This window comes from Aulonocara stuartgranti, assembly GCF_965226115.1.
Source record: "Aulonocara stuartgranti genome assembly, chromosome: 16".
Classification (NCBI taxonomy): Eukaryota; Metazoa; Chordata; class Actinopteri; order Cichliformes; family Cichlidae; genus Aulonocara; species Aulonocara stuartgranti.
This window is the reverse complement of record NC_138952.1, coordinates 17,986,775-18,009,155: the sequence shown is the minus strand read 5'-3', so window position 1 is coordinate 18,009,155 and position 22,381 is coordinate 17,986,775. Positions and strand designations below refer to the sequence as shown.

At 41.8% G+C, this 22,381-nt stretch overlaps 1 protein-coding gene across 4 annotated transcripts in view; it reads right to left on the bottom strand.

Moving 5' to 3' along the window:
• Nucleotides 1-305: 305 nt before the first annotated feature.
• Nucleotides 306-22,381, bottom strand: part of LOC309690922 (ATP-binding cassette sub-family C member 4-like) — a 39,114-nt gene continuing 17,038 nt past the window's right edge. For 3 of the 4 annotated variants that reach the window (XM_082508382.1, XM_082508383.1, XM_082508385.1), the window contains 11 exons: nt 15,665-15,815; nt 14,910-15,029; nt 14,637-14,747; nt 14,429-14,529; nt 13,821-14,012; nt 8,163-8,318; nt 5,303-5,392; nt 4,671-4,843; nt 4,105-4,210; nt 2,695-2,829; nt 306-1,279 (listed from right to left, as the gene is read on the bottom strand). In XM_082508382.1, coding sequence (XP_082364508.1) covers nt 1,202-1,279; nt 2,695-2,829; nt 4,105-4,210; nt 4,671-4,843; nt 5,303-5,392; nt 8,163-8,318; nt 13,821-14,012; nt 14,429-14,529; nt 14,637-14,747; nt 14,910-15,029; nt 15,665-15,815 — 1,413 coding nt within the window. In that variant the 3' untranslated portion in view covers nt 306-1,201. The remainder of the gene's footprint in view (nt 1,280-2,694; nt 2,830-4,104; nt 4,211-4,670; nt 4,844-5,302; nt 5,393-8,162; nt 8,319-13,820; nt 14,013-14,428; nt 14,530-14,636; nt 14,748-14,909; nt 15,030-15,664; nt 15,816-22,381) is intronic. The other variant, XM_082508384.1, reaches the window with a different exon arrangement.

Genomic DNA, 22,381 nt, shown 5'->3' with positions numbered 1-22,381 from the left:
CTAATGACAAAATTACATTTTAAGACTTAATCATCTTATTGCACTACTGACATGTTAAAATAATAGAGTGCAAGGCCGCGCCACTTTACCACTGAAACAGAATTAGAAAATCACTCGACTCAGCACGATAATCACACGGTCGCTTCCTTTAACCGCTTACCAGTTTGTAGCATCGTGTTCAACTCCAGCTGTAACCACTGACCTGAAGCAAACACACCATTCAGGCAGCTGAGTGTGGAATGAGCAACAGCGGGGAGGAAACGCTGGTGAGTCAGTCTCACAATGAAGCAAAATGAAGCGAAACGTTCAAAACAATACTCTTTTATTAAATGAAATTTGAAACAAATCTAGTGTCAGTTACAAGTGAGCATTCCTCGCACTTATTTATGACTTAGAAACTGCAAAGTGCTTGAAATCTTACCTTCCATTTGTGTTACGAGCCGTAGACAAAGATGTAAAAAAATCAAACAGCGCGAATAATTACCAGGATATAAATAATCTCACTCGGTTCCATCCACATAATTACCTGCATAAAAGTGTTACATTCTCAAATAAAGTCGTTAATCAAACAAGCCAGGACAGAAAGTTGAGAGACATCTGGTTCCTTGATATTAGTCAGTATCATTGCCAACTGTTACTGGTCTTTGCTCACTAGAGATGAGGTAGACATAAAACCGATAGAGTCAAAGTGCAGGGAAACCATTCAATTTACAAACAGTGCAATTACTAGGAATCAATCGCGTGATTAAGGCACAATAATTACAGAAAGCATCCGTGTCCCCTCTGAGGTTCTCCTTGGCTTGTCAAGCATTTTTCAAGTAATGAAAAGACTTTATTCCTATAAAACAATGTTTTCCCTAAAAGAACAATTTAAGCCACAGGTAATTTATTGCACACAGAATATTGACATTCTTTTGAGCACCAGTTCCCCACTGTAGATACCCCAGAAGCCAGGACACACCTACATAAATATAGCCGTTTGCAATCAATAAACAGCCATGCAGTAATATGCTGTCAATGGAAGGCACAGCCCACCTCAGGCGTGTGCCTCCTTTCTGTTCCATACCACGGGTCTATGCTAATCAAATGGAGCGCACACTACACTGCACTAGGCCTGAAGACATTTAGGAATATCGGTGTGTCTGCTAAAATACTTGGTCACTGATGGCTAACACGAGGACCACAGCGACACTCCAAACCGTCAAAGGGACGTCTCGAAGATGACGCGGACGTCCTCGTCACGGCGCACGTCAGTCAGCCGCTTTTTGTTCGTGTAAACCTGAAAAGCGGATCAGGGAAGCAGTGTCACAGAACACAAGCACACTGTCCAATCTGAGCTACGATCTGTTAAGGCGCAATTTATGACAGATCCAGTCAGAGCACGGCGAGGGGATTTATCACCCACTGAAGCATACAAAAGTGGCTTATTTAGCCCAGTAAACAACTGTTAGATTAAAGGCAGGAAAATTTTTGGAGATAATTACAGGAATTATTTGTGGAGTTAATTTTCTCTTACGCTGGCTCCTAAGCTGCAAGCCGCTATTTAGAAAAGCCGGATTGCAGTGTTTGCGCCTGCAAAAGGCATGGCTTCTTTATGCCGAGCCGCTCTGACAGCTGAACAATTTCAGCAAGAAAGTTTGTGGAAAAAGAGGCAATGGAAGTGAAAGCTTGGCCATAGCTTGAGATATATGTACTGTCTACTCTGGGATTCTCTTTCAGCACGACAAAGGAGCTAGAGGTTGATATCAGATTATTGAATGTATTTAAACCTTGACTGACAACTATAGAAACTTGACACACAACATGCGGACTATCTCTGTATTTAATAAGTGGTGCTAGACAGTTATGGATGCTGCAGTAATCTGATCAAAGAAGAGCATCCTACAATAAAGAAAGGAAAACGTAAGGGCCCGAACAATGCCACTACCAATCCGCCAGTGTGCAGGGTAAGACGAAACCAAATAATACCACACTGTGCTGAGTCTTTGAAATCAGTATTTTACTCATTTCACTCCTCTGGCTGAGGAGATACAGTTCCGCTGATAAATTTGTGCGAGGGACAGAGAGAAAATGAAATGATGCCTACTTTTTCTTATTTCACAAAGACCTGTTTGAAGTTGCAATATGGTATCTGTAGTCCCAGACAGATGCACATAAAGTGGAATTGAACAATGAATAGCTGGCTCTTATCTGTTCAGTGTCTGAAGGGGAAATACATCACAAATGAATTTCACAGGGAAAAAATATGGACATTCTCTATTACAGTAATCCCCATAGAAAGTTTATCCCAAATCGCGATGAAGTTAAACCCAATATTTCAAAATAGATACAGTGCAAAGAAAGCTGCTTTTCTAGAATCATCGCTAAAATGATCTCAAAATTACATTATGAGAAAAAAGATTATACAGAGACTTTTTCCGATAATATCAGAGGATGTAAATCTACAAAGGGACAATTTCTCTCTTGAAATTAATGTTATGGTGTCGCAATGCTCCAAGTAGACACTTTAAATTAAAATGGTAATCAAGTGTCTTTGCATTGTCAGGGCTACACACATCTTCTGTTGCTTAGCTGTATTATTTTGGAGGTGAGCAATGGAGCCTGGAGTTAAGGGGAGAGTCTGGGATTACTGTGCAACGACTGGGCTCTTATTTAGGGACAGGCTTGTCCTGGGACAAAGGTGGATGTGGTTACCTGTTTGGCTGTGTGCAGGAGCGAGGCAGCCTCGGCTCTGCCTGTCTGTTGGACCATCTGGTAGAAGAGCCCATCCTGGTTCTGGAGCAGCACATATGGCTCATCATACTCCTGAATCATGCCAGCATCCAGAACCTGCAATCACACATACAATGGTGGGTGTGTGTGTGTGTAAGTGTGTGTGTTCCTGTGTCTGTATACTTTACTTTGGGGAAAACTGACATTTCAGCTGTTTCACTGCTGAGTGATGCAAGCAGACAGCGCAAGCTGAATGGGGAAACAGTAGTTCGGTGCACATAGGAACCATCTATTTTATGTGACTCATGCAACAACAAACACGGGTGCCTGTTTCTGCTCGAGAACGCCATGCACAATGAGGGTAACCTGTTAGCAGCGTGAAAGTCTGGTGCGCTGACTCTGACAGACAGGAGATCAGGGATTTATCCATGTATTTATCCTAGCATTTCAGAGGCCTAGGGGTGGTCCTCAGTCAAATCCAACAATCACACCTTTAAGACTCGCTAGAAAATTACCATCATTTCTATGTCATCACATGCCATGTAAACCACACAAAGAATAGTGCCAATTCAGGCAGTTTGGAAAAGACTACAATTATATCACAGACAAATTTTAACAAGCTCGATCCCCTTACAGCGTTAATGAGCAGTTTGTTATCAGTAAAGCCCACTTTCAGGTAGTGTTTAGTATGAAAGGGAGACTTCTGCAGCTGCTGTCATAATCAAAAGTTTAGGAGCAGGCTACCAGGAAATGCAATTCGATTCTTGCAATTTGGACGATTCTTCCGGGTCCCAATTTAATTTTCCCAGAGTGTGTGACAGTCTGGGGGCATTTAACACGAGTGTAGGTGTGAAACAGTCCCCTCTCTGTGATATTTGCCTTATTTCAGCAACCCTCTCAGTCACCAAGCGGCCACCGGGCCGTGCCCCGTCCTCCATAGACTCTTAACAAATGCCACCACAAATGGCACTAATTGGCACCTCTGCAGGCAGTAGCAGGAAAGGGCCAAAGATCAAGTGGTGCAAGCGAAGGTTGAATGAAAGGGAATGCTGCGAGTGAGAAATCTGCCCAGCTGTTGCAAAATAAGGTAGCGGAACTGAAAATAAAGGACAGAGGTGTTTAAAAGCTGCTTTTGTTTGGCATACAACAATGAGAATGAATGTGAAGTGCATGTTTTGCAGGGGACCCCAGATTTACTCTACAAATTCTGAAAACACTGAATGCAATATTTACTGTAGCTGGTGAGATAGTACAAGGGGTTGCCAAAGTTTAAGAGGGAATATCACAAAGCTACTTGCAGAGCAATGTTGGAATGAACTCCAGCAGAAGAGTCTCATTTTAAAACCTTCACTAAAGTGCTTTACAATGGAAATTTACTGCTTTCTTACTTACCAGTATTCTGTCACAGTCAATGATAGTGTTTAGCCTGTGAGCAATGGTCAGGACTGTGCACTCTTGAAACTTGTCCCGGATAGTCTGCTGGATGAGTCCATCAGTTCTAAAGAAGCAGGAAACAAAACACCTGAGAACTGAAAAGCTCTCTTCCTATACAGCCTTGGGCAGGGATTTTACGCAGCACAGAACAATGGCTCATCAGCAGAGAAATATGTGCAGCAACAGACAGAAAAAATACAGAATACCACAGGACTTCAGCTTTAAAAAGACAAGTGTGGTATATTTTGTTACATTTTTTTTAATTGACTTGATTTGATCTTCACCAGGTGAGATTTAGACTTAAAAACCCATATATTTTTATTATGTGTGTTAAACAAAAAAAAATCTATGTTTGCACCGATGCTTTACCAAAATGATTTTAAGAAAAAAGAGAAAAGGTTTTATTCTATGCACTTAAAAATACCCATATTGTGTAGCACCATTGTACAGAAAAACAAGACACATGTGGAAGAGAGCGCTTCCACGCTGATGTATAATAATTTACTTGAGAAGTATAATCTGACCTTGGGTCCACATTAGCAGTGGCCTCATCAATAATGAGGATGCGGGTTTTCCGGAGGATGGCCCTGGCCAGGCACACTAGCTGCCTCTGGCCCACGCTGAAGTTAGAGCCCGACTCCGTCAGCACCGTCTCCAGCTTGCTGGGCAGCTCGTCCACCATGGCCTTCATCTGCACCTGCAGAGAGAGAGAGCTCAGCCCCTACCCTTCATTACTCCTGCATAAAGGCCTCCTGTGGGGATGTCTTTAAAGAGCCATCCAAACACACCCATTAACTGCCTGGCACAATGCAGGGCCAGGTCTACTGATGACCTTGGCCAGTGCTCTCTTGTGGCCAGCCTCTAGCTTTAATCCAGGCCACCAAACCCATTCAGAGACAGGACCAGGAGCTGAAGCCCTTCACTGTGGGGGAAGCCTTCATCCTGGTTGGCCTGACTGCCCAAACACATCTCCCCCAGCACTTTCAATGGTTACCCGTTACAAGCCGCACATTGAGCTGGGCCCCATGGCCCTAATGGGATTTCCCCCCATGACTTGTGGCGAGCAGGGAATCTGAATGGCAGCATTGTACAGGGGGACAGAGGGATCCCCCCCTGGGCTGGCAAGGGAGAATCATTCAGAGCCACGCTGGAGTACCTCTTGGAGTGCATTCCACAGGTCCTCATCTGTGTGCTGCTTGAAAGGGTCCAGATTCTTCCTCATGGTGCCCGTAAAGAGAACTGGGTCCTGTGGATAGATGGATATGGAAAGAGAAGGCCGTGGCCAGTTAAGATAATGACAAGGGGGAAGATGTATGAAAGGGTTAAGACAGGATTTATAGAAGAGTGCTAAGCAATGTGTGAGGGGAAGATGTTCACAAAGGCCTTGCTCCACTCAGGAGCTCTATTCAGTGCTCTAGCCAACTATGCTTCAGTAAGTTGATCTTTTTACTTGGAAAACCACAATGTGCGCATTGGTGCTGGTGGAGAATAGTCATGCAAGGCTGTCTGAATGTATAATATGACACAAAAGGACTGTCAAGTTAACATTAAAATACAGAATAAGAAACCATACTAACTAAATGTACAAGCATGTGTGAATAGTTAGGTTATCACATTAGTTGACTACCCTCATGAAAGGACAGCCTCACATCTCAGACAGGTAGGATGTCCAAGATATGTATTTATGGTAAGCCATGCACCTGTATCAAGGTTGAGCCACACAGCCCTCTTTAAGAGGGTAAATAAAGCTCTTTATTACAGTGTAAAGGAAAGAGCCTGTCCATGGGCACTGTTCCAACACGCCACTCTGTTTGTGATGAACTGATAAAAAGGAACAATCCCACATCATCTCATGTCAGGCCATATATAGTGTGCATTCATAAATCTTGCTCCAATGTTGAAGTGATTTACTCAGTAGAGGGCTCTCCTTGGACAGCATAAAGACCCTCTCGCTCACGGTACACCCCTGCTGCAGATAAGGTTTTTACATTGCATTTATGTCCACAGTGTTTGATCCGTGAGCAAAATAAGCAAGGTACTTAAATCGTTATAATGACTGTTTAAAGAAAAAAACAAGTTAATAATAATACAAGGCTGTTGAGTCTGCCACAGTTTGAGGTTGCACAGAGCAGCGACTGTCCATAACAAAAAGTGATGCTTCCATTGTATCCGCATCACAGTCAGAGGAACGCGATAACTCCAGCTTAGTCAAGATATGCATCTGACCTCGAATCAAGATACGATACGTTCATCTGGCAACTGTGAGATTAGACTAGGAGCAAAAGTAAAGCACACATTGAGTCTAAAAAGCTTAAAGGTTACAGAACTATTAATATATCCACACCTTTACATCTGTTCTCTTACAGGTCACCTTTATAACAAAAGAAAATGAAGCATACATTTGGGTGTGGAAGCACAGCAAAAATTAAAAAGTCATGTCTCAACAAGCCGCCATATAGGTCAGAAAGTGCAGGGCTAACTGCTCAATTTCAATCCAGAGAAAGTAAAGCTTTCAGGGTCTCATCCCTGCTACCTGTGCCTTGGAAAATGTTCCACCTCTTTACTTCCAATAAGCTTTTCCCTCTGTCACCAAAACACCACCTTGTCATTAAGCCAGCTGAAGTCCCAATTCAAACTAGTTCTGTGACACACTTTAATTGACGATTCAATGTTAGGTCGGAAAAACTGCTTTCAAGCACAGTTTTCTATACACCGATTATGTGCTCCACCAATTCTAAGCCCTCTGTTTGCCACAGAATTCATTTTTTTTCTCCTAAGTCATTCCTGAGAATTCAATAGAAACTGAAATGGATCCCTTTTTAATGCCATATGCTAATACAAGCTTATCATAATCAAATCTGTGGGCGTCAAATAATGAAACTCCTCAGCGGCAATGTATAGTTTACATATCAAACTCAAAATTCCAAATGAAAAGTACGACAACCAGCAATTTATGTCAAAAAATTTTTTCCAAGTGAAAGGTTGACTGCATATCATTTCATCGACGTCTAGCGGGAGAATAAAAAAAGGCTTTCAGATGAATTTGTGTAAATCCAAGAGTCTTCGCTCCATATATAAGTTTGTAATACTAACAACAGACTACAGAGAAACTCTACTCTCCCGAGTGCTGCCTACATAATGAAAATGCCATCCAGCATGTGATACAGATGAGATGAGCGTGCAGTTAAAGTTTTGACTCGTAACCTGCCACTTTGTAGCAGTCTCTCCCTCTAGGAGATGCAGAAAGAGTAAACAAAATCCCATCAAACATACATCACATCCATCGCAAACTAGTTTGGACTAAGAAGTGAAACTTTATCTGAAGTAGTAGCAATGCCAGAAACCTATCAAATCCACAGAAAAGCATTAATGAAACTGTTTTTGGGCATCTTGGCTGCACCCTAGAAATGTTTAAGACTTGAGCTAAGTGACGGTGTACAAGGGGACTCTGACTGTGAGGATGGGGGAGACTTCTTCTAAGCAGCTTTCCCATGTTTGGGGGGTAGAGGGCTAATCCTCTGTCAGGGATGGGGAACTGCTCTCTTCACAGTATAGGCCGTGGGAGTCTTCTCCCCTCCCTCCTCTCTGCTGACACTCACCCGCAGGCTGGCATTTTCTTAATGCCGTATCAGTTTCAACAAGCGGAAATAAAGTTAAACTGTCTCAAGGCATCCGTTTGTCTCACTTTCAGAAATCCCCTGAGTGACGACTGTAATTCTCCTCACTTGTTTTAGCTTTTTTTAAAAGCCAAGCGTCTAACAAGGGCAAAAGCATCCAGGCTTCTGTTACCGTCGTGCAGCTGACATTTCTGCCATTACTCAATCATGAGGAATCATGGGACCTTGGAGAAGGTGTCAAAGCAAAGCTGCTTTAGAACGAAAAGGTTAAACATGGTAGTAATTAATATATTATATTATAAGTAATATCTTTCTAACCTAGACTCACTGCAGATGATTATTGGTTACTGTGTTTAGTTACAAAACACAACTGCTGATACTGAAATTAAAGAAACGCACCTGTGGGATGATAGACATTTTCTGTCGCAGTGTGTGAAGACCAATCTCAGACGTCAGAAATCCATCAATCGTTATTCTTCCCTCAGGTTCTGCCAGCCGGAACAAGGCAGAGATCAGGGAGCTTTTACCAGCACCAGTGCGTCCAACAATGCCAACCTACAGTGGAAAGAGCTAGTATGTTATATCTGTAAAGTCTTAGTAAATGCCCACAAAAAACCCCATAAATAAATAAAATAGTGCTTATTATTTTGTCAGTAAGAGACCCAGTTGCCTGGCAAACTACAATATAAACCTTTGTACAATACTGGCATAAAAACTAAGGGAAGATTCTCTGTCCTATAATATTTATGTATGAAATTGTTTGTGTTTTACTAGACAGTCAAAATACTAAAAAGAAATGGTGGGCAATGGAGAAAATCCTTCTGTAAGCCTCTCTAACCCTCATAATCAAGATTTAAAGCTAAAAATATTTCCTTTAATCAAATCAAGTCATTTATATCTTAATCATATTTAAGTGCTTTAGCGTAATGCCACGTATAAATTCATTTGTAGCATTTGTGTTAGGGACAATTAACGTGTTTATAATTCAATTTAGCTATTTTTAAGTGTGCTATATTTATTTAGATCTGTGCTTATCTCATAAACACCAATGTGGGTGGGTTAGAAAAGTGTAGTTACTCATTTTAACCAACTGTAAAAGGTGACATAAATGGGGCTCTATAGTTTTGTGGCTCTTCTAAAAGTCACCCCATCAGAGTCAGCGTATCAAATCTATCAAATCTCATTGAACACACCTAATAAATTGGCCGAGTCAAAATTACCACTCACTCATACTTGTTTATGTCCAGTCCCCCAAACCCCTGACAGGCCATCACCCTCCTCCCCCTCCCTTTCTCCCTCCTCCCCACACCTGAAATTCACTGAGGAGATGATGGAGCGGGTCAATGCTGGGCTCAGATCTACCCCCCGTCCCAATCCCTTTTTGTCCCCCATAAACCCCCCACCAGAGCGGCCAAAGGTTCGCCATCGAGCCCCACCCTCAACAGAGCAATCGAAGTCACATTGCCCAGCCTCGCCCCCCTTAGTTCCTCTTCATGCCCTGTCTCCGCAGTCTGATGCGTGATGTGTGAAGGGTCCGGGCTGTGAGGATTATGGCAGTGATGACTTTTCCCAGGAGAAGCTGGGACCCTGTTTACTAGAAGGTTTTAAAATTTCTGTACTTTTAGGTGACAGGAGACATGTGGCCTGGTCAAAACACAGAGAGCTGCACCCTAAAAGATCTTTAAACATAGTAAACATACCTTGTGTGCCACAGACTGCTCCCAAACACGAGGGGACAAGTAATACCTCTAAAACACTTAAGTTGGCTTTATTAAACATTAGATCTCTAGCTGGGAAAACATTTTTAATTAATGATTTAATCACTGAGCACAGCCTTGATTTTATGTTTTTAACTGAAACTTGGTTGGACCAAAGTAACAGTGGAGCTGTTCTCATCGAGACGACCCCTCCTAACTACAGTTTTATCAGTGAGGTTAGGGCGAGCAGGAGAGGAGGAGGGGTTGCTGTCTTATTTAATGAATCATTTCAATGTAAGCAGCTATCTCCTGGAAGTTTTCAGTCTTTTGAATATGTGGCTTTACAGCTGAAGGCCCCATCCAAAGTTGTGTTTCTTAATGTTTACAGGCCTCCCAAATACTGCACAGACTTTTTTAATGACCTCAGTGAACTGCTGTCTGTGATCTGTGTTGATTTTGACTGTGTAATTATTGCTGGGGATTTTAACATTCATGTGGACAACCCTCAGGACAAAGGGACTAAAGACCTGAGTAACACTCTGGGCAACTTTGGACTGACTCAGCATGTAACAGAGGCCACACATAATAGAGGACACACTCTTGACCTACTGATCTCCAAAGGCCTGAGCATTTCAAAGGTTACTGTGTCTGATGTGGGCCTGTCTGATCATTACTGTGTTTTCTTTGAAAGTAAAATCTCAGCCCACACAAATATATCAACAACAGTGATCACAAAACGGTGTATAACTGAACACAGTAGTGCAATTTTTAACCAGGTCTTCCCATTAACACCTGACCTGTCCAGAGGGTCAGTCAATGAGCTCGTCAATAGCTTCAATGCTAAAATGTTAAATGTAATGGACACTATTGCTCCCATTAAGGTGAAGGTTATCTCTGGAAGGAAAAAGTCTCCATGGAGAAACTCTACACTGGTGAAAAATGAAAAAAGAGAGTGTAGGAAAGCTGAGCGCAGATGGAGAAAAACAAACCTCCAGGTTCATTATGACATTTATAAAGAGAAACTTCACAATTATAATTTACAACTGAGGAATGCAAGGAGGTCCTACTTCTCTGACATCATCACTAAAAACAGTCATAATGCTCGGGTCTTATTTTCTACAGTTGACAGGCTAACAAACCCTCCTGTGTCAGTGGCAGCTGAACTTCATTCGACCATGGCCTGCAATGACTTTGCCAAATTCTTCACTGAAAAAATCCAAAAAATTAGACAAGCAATTGGTACATCAACAGCAGATCCAGGATATGTACTGTGTCCACCAAAAAACTGTTTAAACACCATGAAACAGTTTCAACCTATTAACAGCAAAGACCTGGAGGACATCTTAGGTCAACTGAACTCCTCCTCCTGCTGTTTAGATGTCCTGCCAACAAGTTTTTTCAAAAAGGTCTCAAAGACTTTAGAGTCAGACCTGTTACAGATCGTCAACTTTTCTTTATTATCAGGTGTGTTTCCAGAATCACTAAAAACTGCTGTAATTAAACCTATACTGAAAAAGGACAATCTTGACAAGACACAAATGAACAACTACAGGCCGATCTCAAATCTCCCGTTTTTAAGTAAGATCATTGAAAAAGCAGTTTCTCAACAGCTCAGTTACTTCTTAAAACAGAATAATTGCTACGATGCCTTCCAGTCAGGTTTTAGACAGAACCACAGCACTGAAACTGCTCTGACCAAAGTGTTTAATGACATATGTCTGAATACAGACAGTGGAAAAATGTCAGTCCTAGTTTTACTGGATCTCAGTGCAGCATTTGATACAGTTGACCACAACATATTACTCAAACGACTGGAGAACTGGACAGGTCTTTCAGGAACTGTACTAAACTGGTTCAAAACATACGTAGAAAACAGGAAATACTTTGTATCAATAGGTAACTTCACATCTGAGCAGACAAGTATCACATGTGGAGTTCCCCAAGGTTCCATCTTGGGACCCCTTCTGTTTAACATCTACATGCTCCCACTGGCACAGATTATAAACAACAACAAAATAAACTATCACAGCTATGCAGATGACACACAAATATATATCACAATGTCACCAGGAGACCGAGGCCCTGTACAGGCTCTTTGTAAATGCATTGAGGAAATCAATGACTGGTTGTGCCACAATTTTCTCCAGCTAAACAAAAACAAAACTGAGGTAATAGTCTTTGGCGCCAAAGAAAAACGATTACAGGTCACCAGAGAACTTCAATCTATACATCTAAAAACCACAAACCAGGCGAGAAATTTGGGTGTAGTGATGGATGCAGACCTAAACTTAGAAAAACACATTAAGACAATAACAAAGTCAGCTTACTATCACCTCAAGAATATATCAAGGATAAAAGATCTGATGTCTCAACAGGACCTGGAAAAACTAGTCCATGCATTCATCTTTAGTAGGCTTGATTACTGTAACAGCATCTTTACAGGTCTACCTAAAAAATCAGTCAGACAACTACAGCTCATTCAGAACTCTGCTGCTCGAGTCCTCACTAAGACCAAAAAAGTGGACCACATCAGTCCAGCTCTGAGGTCCTTACACTGGCCGCCTGTCCGTCAGAGGATAGACTTTAAAGTTCTGATGCTGGCCTATAAAGCTCTGAATGGTTTAGGACCAAAATACATCAATGACCTCCTGACCCAGTATGAACCATCCAGATCCCTCAGGTCATCTGGATCCGGTCTTTTATCAGTTCCCAGAGTCAGAACCAGACACGGAGAAGCTGCATTCAGCTTTTATGCTCCTTATATCTGGAACAAACTCCCAGAAAGCCTCAGATCAGCTGAAACACTCAGTTTATTTAAATCCAGGTTGAAGACTCACCTGTTCTCAGCTGCATTTGAATAAAGCACCAAATCCACACTTTAAGCTTAAATTTCAAAACTTACATTTAACTACTGATTTTATCTACTGTTCTGATTTTATCTGTTTTGATTTTATATACTGTTGTTTGTTTGTTTGTCTGTTTGTTAATTAGTTAGTTAGTTTATTTGCTTGTTTTAATCAATTTTAAATCATGCTTTTTATTTGTTCTTGTTTCTAATGTCTCTGTAAAGCACTTTGAATCACCTTGTTGTTGAATTGTGCTATACAAATAAACTTGCCTTGCCTTGCCTTGCCTTGCCTATGTGCTCTATGGTACTACCCCAGGGTATGGTAACCTGCAGGCCATCACCCGATACTTTCTTTAAAGCACAAGGTCATACCATCCGCAGGTATCTGCTAATGCTGTACATATGTGTGATGGTAGTTAACACATAAAATGACAGTATAATATAGGTGTTTCCAGTATTTTACCAGACTTGGGATACCAAAGAACAAAAACTCATGCTGTGGGCTGAATCCAATGAACAGGAATCTTATTAGCATTGCACCGATTGCTCTGCTGAACTAGTGTCATACCATTTAGGTTTGTTATATGCTGTTGCATAGCCATTGGGCATGTGGATACAGAAAGATAAGTGGTTAGGCTGACAGGTAATAGAGAAGTAATGATATGCTTACTCTCTCATGCTACATCCATACTCTCATAGGAGCTATTAGAGTAACTCACATTCCGATTTTTAAAACACATAGGCCCTCCTACATGTGACAATTAAGCCCCACCCCCAGTACTTATACAGTAAGTGCCTACATGGACATTTAAAAAATTACCAAGTGCTTGTATGAGACTGAATCTGAAATCATGTCTCTGCATTCATCTGCTTTAACCTACATAAGAAGAATTCCACACTACATGAATGTAAATACACACCACAAAGTGAAAGGATCTTATACTGTAGATGGTAGGTGCAGGTGAAAGGGTGTCAGGGGAACTGTCAGGATGCACAAAGCCTTTTACCCCCAAGGCATGCGGTAGAGATCCCTCCCATGGGCTGTCAGAGCCAGGGCCTCTGCACTTATCAACCCATCCATTGTGAAATCAGCCGCCCTGGCCAACCGTAGCCATGCAAAATACACCCCCTGCATTAAACACAATTTCAATCATCCTCAACCATCTCCCTCAGCCTTCCCCTCTCTCGCTCTTCCTTCACCCCTCTTCCTCGGCCTCTCCTCTCTCTTATAGTGAATAAACAGTTGTCACCGTCAGGTAGCTCAAAATGCAAATTGGAGACAAATGGATCCACTTGAACAGTCTTAATTACATGATATGTATTCCATGAATCACAAATGGTATAGTCCTGAAGATTCAGAAGCACAATGCGGTGTCCCTTTAATAATTGATTTGAGAATAATGCCACATAAAAAAAGAATCACACCACACCTACTACACTAGCTGCATATCAACCTTAGTCATGGGCTATGCACTCCAGTAAGCATGCACAGGTGGGAATAAAGACAAGGACCTTTTCTCTAGATTTGAAGACAAGACTCAGGTTCTTCAGGACCAAAGGCTCACTGGCACTGTAAGAGAAGTTGACTCTGTCAAAAGTGATGCAGCCTGCTTTGGGCCAATCGCTCGGTGGCTGTTTGTCTGTCTCCCATGATGCCTCACTCTCCAGCTCTGCATACTCAACCACTCTCTCCACTGATGTCATCTGCAAAAATAAAGCATATAGTAGGCACTTCCTTAAAATAATTTTTCCTCTTTTAACTATTTTATGAATAAATAAATAAGCTGCTCCTATATAACTTCATGTAACAGAAAATCCCTATAATACAATTTAATAGATTCTTTAAATTGACCCAGACTGGATATAACAAACCTAAAGTGACAATCGTTCTACCTGCATTTTTTTTCTTATGGCCAGCAGTGGCTATTTATCTGGTTTAATAAATCAGTTAAAATCTGTATCTGTGACCACAGTGAACACTATGCTGATGAGTTTATGGCCTCAGTCTCTAGTTTCAAGCCTAATTTAATACATCGTGTTAATTTAGCAAATTATGGTCACATTTGGACTCAAATGGAAGTTAACCAACCATCGAACCCTTGTTCATCACGTGTTCTCACCATGTTCTCAATTTCTGCACTCTGTCTGACGCCCCACTGGAACATGCCTGTGAGCGTAACTGCATAAGACAGAGCCAGACCCACTGCACCTGGTTCCAGTCCTGTATTATCAAAGAAGTAAACATGCAGTCACACATCCACGAGTCCTTCCTCTTGCTTCTGCTAATAATGTCTCTTAGCATGCACAGAGTCAAAACCCATACAGTACCATCCCTGAGGTAAAGACAGCCAAAAGCAGTAATGGTGACAAAAACTGAGCAAATTCCATCGAGTCGCACGGCAAACCAGCGGGAGGTAGTCAGGAATAAGAACCAGGCCTCTGTTAACAAAGACAGATTCCACATGTTGCATATGAGGAAATACTTCTTAATACAGTCTGAATATCATGAATGGCTTTAGATGAGACTGATAATGGAGCTCATTAGATGTTGATGTCTTGCATATTTGACCTTATAACACAAATATGTCTTTTTTGTCTCACCTGAGTGAAGATCTTGATACTCATCAAACATTTGCTGGAACCTCTGCTGAACCTTGAAGGCGCGGATGGTGCTCAAGCCTTGAAGAGAGGAGGAAAGGTGGGAGAAAACAGGACTCCGAGCTATGGGAAATATACAAGGCAAAAAACCAGCTTAGCGAGGCATTTAACATTTTTAAGAGTTTTGACCAGATTTCTAAATACAATTATAGTGTCAGGGTACATTTAATACTAATAGTCTGAACTGTTCGGTTTTATTTTGCAGCGTATCAGTATGAGAAGTGAAAAATATGAATGTGTACTCTGTTATACTAACAATAATACAGGTGATGCCCCTGATTTTTATCGTGATTTAAGGAAAGGTCGCCATTTAGCCGTCTTTTGTTTCAACTCATTAGACTTACAAACTCCTTAACAAAACCTAAATGCCTCCTTGAAGGATTCAAACAAAGCATTTGTTCTAAAAGATGATGCCACTTGTTAGTCAATGTGCATTTTGGCTCTCAGCTTTGAATGAAATAAAGGAACTAAAGCTTGATGTGGCCTAGTCATGACCACTTGACATTTTTTCCTATTATATGTGAAGTCATGAACTCTCATCTTTTGAGGAAACTGCGTGTGACCAAGGCATAGGCCACTGCCATCTTTAGCCTTTATGCTAATGATCTCTGCCTTTTTCAATAGCCTATTAGCATTCCTGTAGTCTGTGCTTTTATTTCTTCCCAATCCCACACCACAAAAAATAAATAAAAAATTACTGGTAGATTCTAGACGCTTGATGTCCCTGGAGGTCTGCAAGAAGTAGCATCGCAGAAACAGGAAGACAACAAGAAGAGGAACAACAGGAATAAGAATCCAGGGGATGATGACAGCAGCTACTGCAATCACTCCGATGACTTGCAGAAATACCTGGGAGAAAAGGAGAGGAGTAAGCACAGTAATAACTCAACAGCATCAGTGTCAAAAGCTCTGCTTCTGTTGTGTGGGCTACCGATGGGGCAGTGAGGCTTATTTGTTAGGGCTGAACAAGAAAAACCTTTCAGCTATATTTGTGTGAGACCATCTCAGGCACATAGTAAGGTAACAGCAGGTTGTGGGACTGAGCTTAAGTGACTCACAGTGTGAAAAGAAAACGATCGCAGCGCTAATTCTCACTTAGTAGCAGGTGAGAATTTACCACTTGGCCACTGCAGCTCATATCCCTGGCTCTCTAGGGTTTTCCCTTCAACACTTCTGGCCTGTAAGCCTCCCTGGCAGAGCAGCCAGCCAACGGGCATGGCCACAGTGACTGGCAGAGAGCTCTGGGAACCACACTGTGGGTGTCTGATACATCACACTCAAACCACACAGCCCTCAACAACACAGTGACTCATCACCCGTGTTAATGGCTCTGTGACACATCTAGACCAGGATACCAGAGCTGCCTAAACAGGATTGCAGGCAATGAGTCTGACGGTTATCAGAGCACCTACACCTGCATAACGTTTAGAAATAACCACCTCATAAAGACTCATTATGACTATTAATCTTAAAGATAAAATAATCTTACCTCAGCCTATATTGATGGTAATTATCAGGCACTCAAGTATCATGTGAGGTGGCATATAAAGTTTTATTATAGAGATATTAAAATTGACATCACACAATGACTCAACAATCTGAATAAGAAAACATAAATGTAAATAATATTACCTTTGATACTAATACATAATAATTGCTGATTGATATATTTAAGTTAAAGTGAGCTAGCAAGGGTCGTTGCCATCAGTTACTTTAATACTGATACTTTTATTAAAGATCGTATTAAACACCAGTTGAGAAAAAAAATAAACTACTTTTGAGGAAAGGGTGCTGCCATAAAAAAAGAACAGCTCACATTTTTAAGATTTTTGTTATGTTCACTTTATTTAGAAAATTATATTACATTTCAAAAGGGAAATGTAATCTACTTCAATTACATTTTTTTTACATTAAAAGTGTTGGGATATATTTACCTTGATACAACACTCAAAATAAATTTGTCTGTCTCATTGTTTCTTCAATCACCATCAAGTAAACTTGAAGTGAGCCACCAAACTTGGCACTGTGCCGGTACATCTTAAGGTTCTCATCTATGTTGCATATGATGTATTCAGGTTACCTAGCAACCAGCTAGCAAAGGGTTAAAGTTTTGGTGTAATTTTTCTTTTGCAATGACAAGTTCTAATTTGTATCAGTAAATCTTAATTTATACATTATATATAAATATGCCATCAGGTTGCCTGGCAACCACCTAGCAATCGGCTACCATGACACCAGAAAAGCATAGTATTGATTTAATTTTGTGGCCAACAGCATAAACACAGCAAAACAATACTGTAGCACAGACATGTAGTAGTAAAACATAATACATTACTAAAGATTTAAGAAAACACAGTTTTTGGTTTGTTTCCTTACTTTTTATTTGTTAAGCATTTTCACCAAGGAGAAGTAATGTCTCCTCTTTTAATTCCGAGTACTTTTTTTCTATAATACTTTTTTTTTTTTTTAAATAATCCTGCACTTTTTATTTAACAAGGGCACATGACTTCTGTTAATAATGTCTCTTGTTTACCATTGTGGTCTTAATAATTTCCTTTACTTGAAGTACAGTGGGGCAAAAAAGTATTTAGTCAGCCACCGATTGTGCAAGTTCCCCCACCTAAAATGATGACAGAGGTCAGTAATTTGCACCAGAGGTACACTTCAACTGTGAGAGACAGAATGTGAAAAATAAATCCATGAATCCACATGGTAGGATTTGTAAAGAATTTATTCGTAAATCAGGGTGGAAAATAAGTATTTGGTCAATAACAAAAATACAACTCAATACTTTGTAACATAACCTTTGTTGGCAATAACAGAGCTCAAACGTTTACTATAGGTCTTTACCAGGTTTGCACACACAGTAGCTGGTATTTTGGCCCATTCCTCCATGCAGATCTTCTCGAGAGCAGTGATGTTCTGGGGTTGTCGCCGAGCAACACGGACTTTCAACTCCCGCCACAGATTTTCTATGGGGTTGAGGTCTGGAGACTGGCTAGGCCACTCCAGGACTTTCAAATGCTTCTTACGGAGCCACTCCTTTGTTGCCCGGGCGGTGTGTTTTGGATCATTGTCATGTTGGAAGACCCAGCCTCGTTTCATCTTCAAAGTTCTCACTGATGGAAGGAGGTTTTGGCTCAAAATCTCACGATACATGGCCCCATTCATTCTGTCCTTAACACGGATCAGTCGTCCTGTCCCCTTGGCAGAAAAACAGCCCCATAGCATGATGTTTCCACCCCCATGCTTCACAGTAGGTATGGTGTTCTTGGGATGCAACTCAGTATTCTTCTTCCTCCAAACACGACGAGTTGAGTTTATACCAAAAAGTTCTACTTTGGTTTCATCTGACCACATGACATTCTCCCAATCCTCTGCTGTATCATCCATGTGCTCTCTGGCAAACTTCAGACGGGCCTGGACATGCACTGGCTTCAGCAGCGGAACACGTCTGGCACTGCGGGATTTGATTCCCTGCCGTTGTAGTGTGTTACTGATGGTGACCTTTGTTACTTTGGTCCCAGCTCTCTGCAGGTCATTCACCAGGTCCCCCCGTGTGGTTCTGGGATCTTTGCTCACCGTTCTCATGATCATTTTGACCCCACGGGATGAGATCTTGCGTGGAGCCCCAGATCGAGGGAGATTATCAGTGGTCTTGTATGTCTTCCATTTTCTGATGATTGCTCCCACAGTTGATTTTTTCACACCAAGCTGCTTGCCTATTGTAGATTCACTCTTCCCAGTCTGGTGCAGGTCTACAATACTTTTGCTGGTGTCCTTCGAAAGCTCTTTGGTCTTGGCCATGGCGGAGTTTGGAGTCTGACTGTTTGAGGCTGTGGACAGGTGTCTTTTATACAGATGATGAGTTCAAACAGGTGCCATTCATACAGGTAACGGGTGGGGGACAGAAAAGCTTCTTACAGAAGACGTTACAGGTCTGTGAGAGCCAGAGGTTTTCCTTGTTTGAGGTGACCAAATACTTATTTTCCACCCTGATTTACGAATAAATTCTTTACAAATCCTACCATGTGGATTCATGGATTTTTTTTTCACATTCTGTCTCTCACAGTTGAAGTGTACCTCTGGTGCAAATTACTGACCTCTGTCATCATTTTAGGTGGGGGAACTTGCACAATCGGTGGCTGACTAAATACTTTTTTGCCCCACTGTATATCAACATTTCTTCCAGCCATTAATGTGGGTTGGAAGAACACTTCCTAACCGAAAGGCATACGTTGTGTTCGACTGAAACCTCACACCCTGAAATTAGATACATCCAAAAAGATGAATCCTAAAACGTGGAGATTAGGATCATACTGTTACCTTCAGTGGACTCAGACTAGCCCAGAGAGATGAAAATTTAATTTAGCACCTTAATTACGGATGTTATCTGCTACTTAAGCACACATTTAAGCATGATCACTTTCAGTGTAGTTTTATGATGAAAAGCCAGTCAATTCCATTTGCAGTTCAGATAAGAGGGAATTACTAGTCTAACCATTGCAGTAGTGGAGCCCACACAATCAAACAGTGAGTCGAAGCTACTGAGCACAACTGATCCCAAGAATTTCACAGTACATAAGTTTCAATCTTAGCCTTGATGGAAGGCTACCAGACTGCAAAGTGAGATGGTGGCACACAGGCCATTACCGCGTGTTATCCAGCCTTCCCTTGCGGGGATCAAATATTAACTGAACAAATGTCTTATCACCTACACTGTTTTTCTTTCACTACCCAGTTGATGACTGGTGACACAGTGACACTGCTCATTCACATTTTGCTGGTTGGTTAATCTGAATTCTAATTGGGCCCATTTCAGCAGTGGCCACAAACGTCTGAGCCAGGCTGGCTTTATCTAACAGTGGGGTCATCTAAGGGGACCGTAGGAGGAACAGGAACCATTAGATACAAGCCTTGCCTCCTCCTGCTCCCCAGGGCCCGCTGTCGCCAAGGCCCTGTTTGATGTGATCCATTTGCGTGGTTTGGCGCTTATCGTGTCAGGATCGGGGACACCGTGGCCCCCACCCACACTACACACAGATGACTCTGATAAGTGAGCCTACAAGTATACACCTCACCCCCTCAGACCACATCCATATCTCCTATGAAACCACACAGGAACAGAAAACTCCCAAAGCCACATCCCGCTGCACATAAAAGTGGATAAAAGGATGAAAGGTTTTGTATACAAACTGTTTAAATAAAGAATTAGCTCTAATAGCTCTTTAGCGAGAAAAGAAAGCTACCGCACGCATGCGATTCAGTCATTCAGGCAAACTGGGCGCACTGCTGTGTCCAAAGACCATTCAGATCTCTGCTGACCCTAATTGCTTTATTTTCTCAATGATTCTATCAGCTCTTTGATGTCCAAATAAATGTAGAAAATTGGAGTTAATTGCTATATTTGTGTTCGGCAATGATAGCGACTGTTGTTCACCAGCTGAAAATAAACACTTCGCTTTAATTAAACATCCCTCCGGACAGACGGAATCATTATGCTTTTTACAACTCCCTTTTTCATCCTCCCTTTATTTACTGACAGTGTGCAATATTTGCCACTGGGAAAGAAGTGCAAACAAAACAGGAAATGAGGGGTGAGCGTGGTAAAGAAAAATTCTCAAAAGAAGTCCTCTGTCATCGTTGGAATTTTTTCTTCTTTTTTTTTTTTAAACTCCACACTTTTTCTGTGACTGAGCAGCACAATAAGTTGCAAGGGTCAGTGGTACTGAAACAAAACAGGGCCGTTCCACTTGGGCTCTGGAACAATACAAGTGACCCAATCCATTCTACTCTGTGTTTGGGCTTTATTTTAGCATTAAATGCCCAGATGCTGTGGCTTTTCTTTGGGTGAAATGACTGTGGACACCTCCTTCACATTTTCCCTTTCTGGGCCATTTTCACTTCATAAAGCTGCAGTCAATGTGTTTTGTGTGTGGTGAGGAAGGTCTGACACATACTGTGGTGGTCTCAGACGCTGTCTACATTGGTGGCTCAAGTAGTCCTAGGATTAGGCCTTTGTGTGCTGTGAAAAGGTAAAAGAAGTCACTTATTTGGGCTCAGTCAAGCTGCTGATTTCCAACCCCATTTTGGAAATAAGAGAAAGGCTTTGAAATGTGGTCTCCCCTCACTCTCTACTATAAATCACTAGTGTCCAGCAAATTCATTCAGCCTTTTTTTTCCCTCCTGAAAACAACACACACACACACAAAAAACAACAATTCAGAAATACAAAAGTCAGCCTAGAATTCATTGTCCTCGTCATTCTGACGTGAGGTGAGATTCAAGATTAGATTGGGACTTTGTTGTGTCAGTTCCCAGGCTCAAAGGGCCCTGGGTCTGGCCTGCATTCTGAGTCAGACCAGCTGAGGTGCTGGACCACAGCATCATGGGAGACCACACATACTCACACGGGAAGCTTTTGCTGGCCGGTGCTCGCCATCAAATGACCATGTGTGGTATTGCTGAGTGGCCAGTTAAGCGCACACAAATACACACGCAGGGTCACATGATGATGTTTTCCTCTGTTTCGCTTTATTTTTCAGGGAGACAAGCATAGGTCAGTGATCCTAAGGCCGCCGCTCACCTTTCTGTGTCACAAAGGCACTGTCATAAAAACAATGCTCAAAGAGGGTTAATGGCACAGCCTATATATGTTTCCACTGGACCATCTTCTGTGTTTCTCAGGCTAACCTGTGTAATGCCTGGAGCCAGTGCAGTCTTTAGTCGCCAGCGTGGTAAAGAAGCAGAGAAAGCCAGGTGAAATCCCATCCTACAGCGTCCACGATTACGTCAGCAGTTCTCATATCCCACAAAGCCACTAAAGAGGCCTGATACACAATGTGCCACAATATAGAGACTCACACAACGATCCACCCGCCAGTGTTTCTTTAGACAATAGCTGTCTTTTCTCTGCACTTGTGTGCGTGTTCAGCCCTTCAGTGCTTGGTTTGTCTCTGTTTCTTTTTTTGCTCTTTCTCACACGCACACAAAAGGGTTTATTGCCGTAATTTGTTTATTCCCGTCTTTATAAGGAATTAGCGTTGGCAAGAGCAGGCTGGGTCACACTTAAGTCAGCTGGTGTCTTAGTGAAAACATCCGGACAAACTGAATTTTGACTGGATAAGCAGGGCTATAAATGCAGTGCAGGTCCCAACAGTTGGTGGTGCGACTTGGTCAAGAGCCTTCACACAAAAATCCGCTGAAAGACCCCTGTACTCACCCCCTATTGTCTTGGCCTCCTCCTCTGCCCTCTCTGTGAAAATAGAGGCAACCCAGGATTTAAAGGTCAAGTCCACACAAAAGCTGACAGTTCCCAAAGCCTGAGGTGTTTTTAATTGACATTTCTGTCTTTGTCCCCTGACCATAAAGATGGAAGAGAAAGAGGCTTTTTCCCCAATATACTAAATTACTAC